This window comes from Pleuronectes platessa, chromosome 8 (assembly GCF_947347685.1).
Source record: "Pleuronectes platessa chromosome 8, fPlePla1.1, whole genome shotgun sequence".
Classification (NCBI taxonomy): domain Eukaryota; kingdom Metazoa; phylum Chordata; class Actinopteri; order Pleuronectiformes; family Pleuronectidae; genus Pleuronectes; species Pleuronectes platessa.
Window position 1 is genome coordinate 9,410,480 of NC_070633.1, and position 7,336 is coordinate 9,417,815.

Consider the following 7,336-nt stretch of genomic DNA (forward strand, 5'->3'; position numbering starts at 1 on the left):
AATTGGTGACTGGATCTTCCAGCTTAAAAAAATTAGCATTTTTGCTCTGTTTGTTTTCTTTTCAGTATAGGCTTTTTTTCCATTTAGTTATTACACTAATGATGTACTACAAAACCACACTCAGGAAATACTATTCCATTGAAAATATTCAGTTTGTAAAAGTGGCATGTATTGAGACGTCAGTGGAAAACATAAACACAGTCTTCACAACCACAAAAGACTTGGGTTACTATATCATGTAATCTGTAAGAAAACAAGGTGTGGATATGTGGGTTTATCTTTCGGTTTTTGGGATAAAAGCTAATGAATCGTAGATTTAACAGCTCATTTGTAAATAACTAAGGGGTAAGACAGTTTCATAATTTTAGATCACACTTTAACATAAAGTCACAAAGAGATATAGGCACAAGATTCCCATGCCCTGACAGCAGTACAGAATATATGTGGAGAGAGTGCGACAGTAAAGAAGATTTAGTGAACTGACCGCCCAGCTTGTTGAGGGTGTGTTGCCTCCTCTGTCGACAGTTGCATCTCTTCATTATCTTTCCCCTCCTCTTCCTCTTTCATCTCTTCCACCTCATGTGCTGCTGCCTCTTCCCTTGTTGAGATTGCCTCAGAATTTCTGCATCCATCCACTCTTGTGCCTTCCCTCTCTCCCTCCACCCCTCCATCTGTCTGCTGATCTTCACCTCCACTGCTATCTAACCTCCCCTCTTTCAACTCCCCCTCCTCTGCTTCTGCTCTCCCCTCTCCTTCCCCATGTGTCTCCCCCTGTGCCTCCTCATCCCCTTCTCTGATCTCCTCTTGTTGTTTCCCCTCCTCGGCCCCCGGCTTGTCCTGCTCAGTCAGGTTGGGGGTCTCTGTGGGTGAGTCGGTGGTGGTGGTTGCACTGGCCTCTGCTGGGTTCTCTGATGGGGTGGGAGAGGGCAGAGCCTGCCCCTCCTGGGTCATGGTGCTCTCTACTGAGGGGGGAGCACCCGTCCACTCAGGCCCGAGATGAGGGCCAGATTTTAAGATGAGCACCTGGAGAGGACTCTCTGCAGGGTAAGAAAGGAGAGAAGAAAATCAGCATGAAATGAAGATAAAGCACCAAGTTAAACTCAAGAGGAGGTGTTACAGTTGAGAACATTGACTATAGTAGATACTGATTTAGCCTTTTGATTACTACTTGTCTTAGTTACCAGTCACAGAGGTCACCTTGAACAAACAGCTGTGTGTGCAATGCAGTGTGTTTCTATGCATGCATGTGTGTGTTACACACAGAGAGATGCACATGGCTGGAACTATATGTCCTCTGCACCAGATGATCCCAAACACCTCTGAAAGGAGGGCAGGAAAGGGTAGCTAAAGCAGAAAGGAGCAGAGACACACATACAGGCAGCCATAGAGAGAGACTGGTTTAATAAAGCCCCACCGATTCCTGTCAGAATGATCCTGCCAGCTCATCCACTATCTGTCTGAATGAAGATTTCACAGCTGAATAACCAACTATGTTTCCAGCTCTGCTCTGGTTGTGCTTTGGGTAAATGCAACATAGTACCGTGACATTTGAACATGTGTCCTAATGGTTTACTGCGATTTTCACTTGCACTTTTGGACAAGAAATCATGGCAGCAGGTCTTCTTCTATCGTCTTCTATCCTCACTGAGGCTCAAGGACAAATGCTAATGAGAAGCTCTCCATTACTGTTCTGCAGAGCTAGATATGTGAATTAATGCTGGCGTTTGATATAATATTATCTTCTCTGGAAAAAGACAAGATACAAAGTGCAACAGATTCAGTGTGTATGTGCAAAATGATTTTAGGTGTAGTCGTTGAAGGGAAAATTGCCAACAATTTTGATGAATGATGGAATAATGGTTCTCAAGCAAAACAAATATTGATTGGTTCCAGCATTTTATGGATGATGGATGTATTCCCATTCAGATTTACCTTTAGCCTCAGTGTACCCTCAAGTATCATTGATTACAAGCCCAAAATACTTGATGACGCTAAGGTGCACAACTAACGTTATGTACCTAACATCTGCTGGTGGCCACTAACACCTTCTAATGGTGCGTAGGGGAGAGCGGGGTAATGTGGGACATTTTTTACATTTGCTCCCTTCTAGGCGAGCTAAAATGATATATCAGTCAAATTTACACATTTCCAATTAATTCAGGATGTTTTCTAGCAATGGAAATGATCAGAATGTCTTCAGGACAAAGGGCAGTGAAAATATGATTGTTTAAAAAAAAGTGGTCTTGTGTCCCACTTTACCCCAGCTACGGGGTAAAGTGGTCCACTTACTTTTTCCACTTTAAAACTACCATAACAACACATGTGGTAATAGTTAAAATCCCGACAGCTAGATTGACAACCACACATTCCAAAACTAATATCGGACTAGCAACAGAAACATGGGGATTGGTCGATTAAGCCCATTTATGATTATTATGATTCATGTGATCTCTTGCACACCCTAGCTTACCTGCACAGGGACAGGGATATTGTTTTTCTCTGCGTATTAAAATGCCAGTTCACGGCACTTAACTGGAGCAAGGCCATGGAACTGGTCAGCTAGTTGTTTCAAGTGTTTGGCAAGCTCCTCCTCCATCTCATCTGTGAATATTCTCTTTACCTCAGCTACTGCACCCCAGGCTACTGATTTTACTTCCCCTTTCTCTTTTTTCTTTATGAATCTTTTGAGGGTTGTCTTATCAATATTTCTATCCCTTCCAGCTTTTCTTAAGGACTTCTTTCCTTGCATGACCTCAGCGGCTGCACTCTCCATCTCTGTGAGAGGTGTTTGGCCTCAAGTTGTCTTCCTGGTGTATAGTTTCTTGGCATGATGGCTTTTCTACAATGTTTATGACATCAAAAATAAAACATGTATAATGTAATATAACACTAGAATATGTTTAAGACAAAATTTAACCTGTGCTTCATGGTGGGGTAAAGTGAGACACTGTCCCACTTTACCCCACAGCATTTGTCCCACTTTACCCCGAAGCCACAATTTTAGAAAAACAACACCTTTTAGCAATTCAGGCTAATCTTCAGCTAGCATCAATCACATGGTTTTATATGTTGGAAGTTCACCAACATGTATGATATAAGTTTTTCTACCTGAATCAATTTGTTTGGACACAAGAGTTGATTAAGTTCAAAACAAGAAAATTTACTTTTACATGCAAAAAAACACATTTTTGTGAAAAAACATGCTTTCCACAGTACCAGCACAAACTTCTCCTTCATGGCAAGGGGGGAATGGGAGGAGCTTGAAAACATTGCATGACCACAAATGCGTTCGGTTGCCTAGATACAGGGGGTGTTTCACATCACCCGATGTCCCACATTACCCCGCTCTCCCCTACAATGGATATTCAACATCTTGTCCTACATTCTAAATTGTAAACTGAATGTGTTTTGAACTCTTAGTCAAACATATAGCAATTCTAAAGAATTTTTCTTGACCCTTAAGAAATTGTGATTGGCATTCTCTAGGCTTTTCTTACTTACTATAATTAAAAGACACCTTCATTGATAATGTTATGGTTTAAATCAAACTCCTTACTATAACAAGAAGTGGGTATGTATCCTCATTATAGAGATATAATTGCGATAAATGATGGCACATAGAATACACAATATTCCAATTGACTGAGAATTTTTTTATCTTAACCTTGCTAACAGCAGCTCAATAAGCACAACAAGACGCGACATTTCAACACAATCTCCACAAGTATCTGTTCAGGTGAGTTCATCAAGTCACAATCTTCAAGGTCAATAATTAATTTATAATCTCATCTTTTAATCGTTGATTATGAAATGCAGGTATATACAGCATGAGTAGGCATTTTTACCGTTCATTTTGTATTGGCATTAATTAAAATAAAGTAAATTGAGCAAAATTAGGGACACATATTTTAAAAAGCAGATCTCTGAGTTGAAGGGGTTCTATTTCTGTTGCAGAGTGCAGCCAGGACACAGCCCTGCCTGCCGGATCCAAACAAAGTCCTGAGAGACTCTAATACCTACTCTGCTGAATCATGCGCAGCAGGGGACCTGCAGCACAACTGCAGTTAAATATTTACTGGGATTCAGATAATTTCTGACAGCATGTAGAGGAAGGTAAAGGCTTGGTTTGGACAAAACTCACATTAAACAAAGTTCAGCAGTTTCTCAGGGAAAATCTTTAGCATTTTATCTTTGTTTTTTGCATGTTAGGATGTGAGCCAATCTATAATGTTGCGAGTGACTTAGATTATCTGCAGAGCAACGAGGACACCACAAACCCACTAAATGTTTTATCACAGGTCCTAAAAGGGAAGATGCAAATTATGCAGAACCAAAAATAAAGAGGAACTTCCTCTTTATTTCAAAGGTGTCACCAAATTATAGTTAACCTTTGCTTTTTTTAGGACTTGATGTTGCGGTATTGTTTGAGTTCACCTGTGGGAAAGATACAGTTCAAGCCAACAATAACAAAGTCAAGACCAAGCCAGCAAACACCTTGTCTGAATAAGGGAAGGGATTGTTCTTCACACACTGAAATCGGGTTAAGATTCAAACTCCCTCTCACATTGTATACTGTTGAAAATCTCAAAGGGTACTTTGACTGATCCTTCAATACATCTGTGATTGGCTCATTCATTTTTGTGTATTTTTTACTTTTACAATAAAAAGGAGTAGAGGAATAATTGCTGTTATCTTTTTCGGGACTAGACATTTTGTTTCAGTTTATTCCATCTGCAAAAACATCATCATACTGCACAGTTCAGCAGAGTTCAGCCTGGATCATCCATGGTAATATAACCTATTTAACTGCATGATGACATACAAGGAAAAGTGCAATTCAGAAACTGGTATCTGAAAGTCATTTGCATGGATCATTCTGTGATTCGGATGAGCTCAAATAATCCTGAAGTCAGGTAGAGAATATTTGCAACAAATTTCCGCTTGAGTCTTTTGCAGCTCACGCTCGTGCACATCTACTCAGCATATGCAAACACGTACCATTTGCATCCATTTATGCCATTACACAAAGATACATTTGCACATATTAAAATGCAGACAAGCACACACACACACACACAAACTGTGACACATCTCCATAAATGGAAACAGGGAACAGTTATGAAACGCAGCACACAAAGTGGGAATTCTCTCTCTCTCCCTCCCTCTCTGGTTCTCAAGTGTCCTGTTATTTCCCCCACTCTCTCTTCCTCCTCTGTTTTTCTCACAGTGCAACTCCGCTCTCTCTTTTCTCTGTCTAAGCCTCTAAATTGCAGTAATTGAGGTAAATGGATCTTAGCCAGCAGAAAAAGGAAGACAGAGGAGGCTGCACTGTGAGTCCGACTGCTGCGGAGAGAGGGAGCAGATGTTCTCAGACGACCCACATGGAGGGATGAGGAGAAAACACTGCCAATGATAGAGATAGCGTTAGTGTGTGTGTGTCTGTGTGTGTGTAAGTGTGTAAGTGTGTGTGTCTGTGTGCATGTCAGTGTGTGTCAGTCTTTGTGTCTCTGTGTATACAATAGTGTATACCTTTGTCAGCAGAAGATTGGGGTTCTTAAGCCTTATCAATTTCCTTTGATTGTGATCGGACCATCTGCCAATCATGTGAACAACACACCCATACACATTTGCATACACACACACACACACACACACACACACACACACACACACACACACACACACACACACACACACAGACACACACACACATACACACACATTTCTGAAATCATGGCCCAACCAGCCATATAAACCAGCAATCCAGAGAGGATGATGCTGGATAATAGGCAAAGTCGCCATTAAATAGCTATTCTCTGTCCTTATGCTTTGTATATCTCTCTCTATTGTTCTGCCGGTCTCACACACTGAAACACACACACACAAACATACGCTGCAAAAAACGCACACAGACACACATTATGGTATAATTTATTGATTCTCCGAGACACAGAGACGCAGTCCACTGGGATTCTCCAGCGATAAGCATGACCACGCTCTATTGGCAGCAGAGATACCAGAGAAAGACAACTGAGGTAATCAGACTGAGAGCTTCAGAAATTAGAGAGAATACTTCTTCAGAGCAAGTACGCTTCATCGAACTTTGAATGAACAGCTGAAGTGTTACGGTTATGTGGAAGTAGATGGACCCAGATGCAGAGTTTTTAAACAAAAAGAGTATTTCATATAAAAAGAATCTTACCTAGCCAAAAACACAAAACATAAACACTTAAAGATTGGAAAAACTAGAAAGACAAGAACAAGAGGACAAAAACTCAAGGAAGCATACAGGAGGCTCAGGAGATCAGGACAGGGCAGGAACGCAGGATAGGACAGCACCATGAAACATTGACAAGAACAACAGGAGGAACCAGAACAAGATGAAGAAGAACAACAACAACAACAACAACAACAACAACAACAACAACAACAACAACAACAACAACAACAGGACAGCAAGAACAATCCGACAAGGACACAGGGAAGGACAGAGGCTTATATACACAGAGGGAAGGCAGGGCCAATTAAACAAAGGTGAAACACATGAGGACTGGGTAAGACAATCACCAACAGGAAGTGAAGACAGAAACAACACACAAGGAACAGAGACTACAAAATAAAGCAGGAAACAGAAACACAGAGTTCAAACATGAAAACAACTCAAACATAAACAATAGAGATGTAACAGATAAACAGAAAACACTTACAGAATTTAGCCCAACAAATACATCTAAATTGCCAGACTATTACATGAAGAGCTCTTTTGTGCAGCTTCAGGGTTTTGAGGACTGGGTCTTTACTTGCTGCGGCTCAACTACTGCAGGTCACTTGTACAGTTTCAGAAAGAAAGCTTCAACCAGCACAACCACAGGTCAAGCAAAGAGCCCATTCCAAACAGACAGGTTAGGAACATTTGGATGAGAGCTTGGAGGAGCCAAGATTGCAAAGATGTTCATGTCAGCATAGTTTGAGTGTGGCTTCACAAACTCCAAGTACCTGACACAGCAGAAGTAGCAAATCTAACTCATTAATATGATACCGTATATAGAGTCTGATCCAGCTGATGCTGTTAATGATTTGTTTTTATATCAGCCAATACTCTCTATATAGGTTGTTTTTGGTTGCTGTTCCATTTACAGTGGAGGTGATTTATGATGGGGGGTTTCTCTCTCTCTCTCTCTCTCCTGCACAGGGACAACAAAGGCTATAAGAACGATATAAAGTATAAGGGGAGTTTGTGCTCCTTACTGGGCAAATAATTTTGACAAAATTTCTATAGTAAATCCTTCTCTGTCTTATACTCTAAGATAAAATGTTTTGATAACCACACATATTA

General features: G+C 40.8%; 1 protein-coding gene across 1 annotated transcript in view; it reads right to left on the reverse strand.

The window, feature by feature from the left end:
• The window catches only part of psd2 (pleckstrin and Sec7 domain containing 2), a 39,524-nt gene that overhangs the window by 27,826 nt on the left and 4,362 nt on the right, over positions 1–7,336 (reverse strand). Inside the window, exon 2 of the mRNA XM_053428891.1 lies at positions 485–1,037. Within this exon, the coding sequence (XP_053284866.1) occupies positions 485–951 (467 nt within the window). The 5' untranslated portion in view covers positions 952–1,037. The remainder of the gene's footprint in view (positions 1–484; positions 1,038–7,336) is intronic.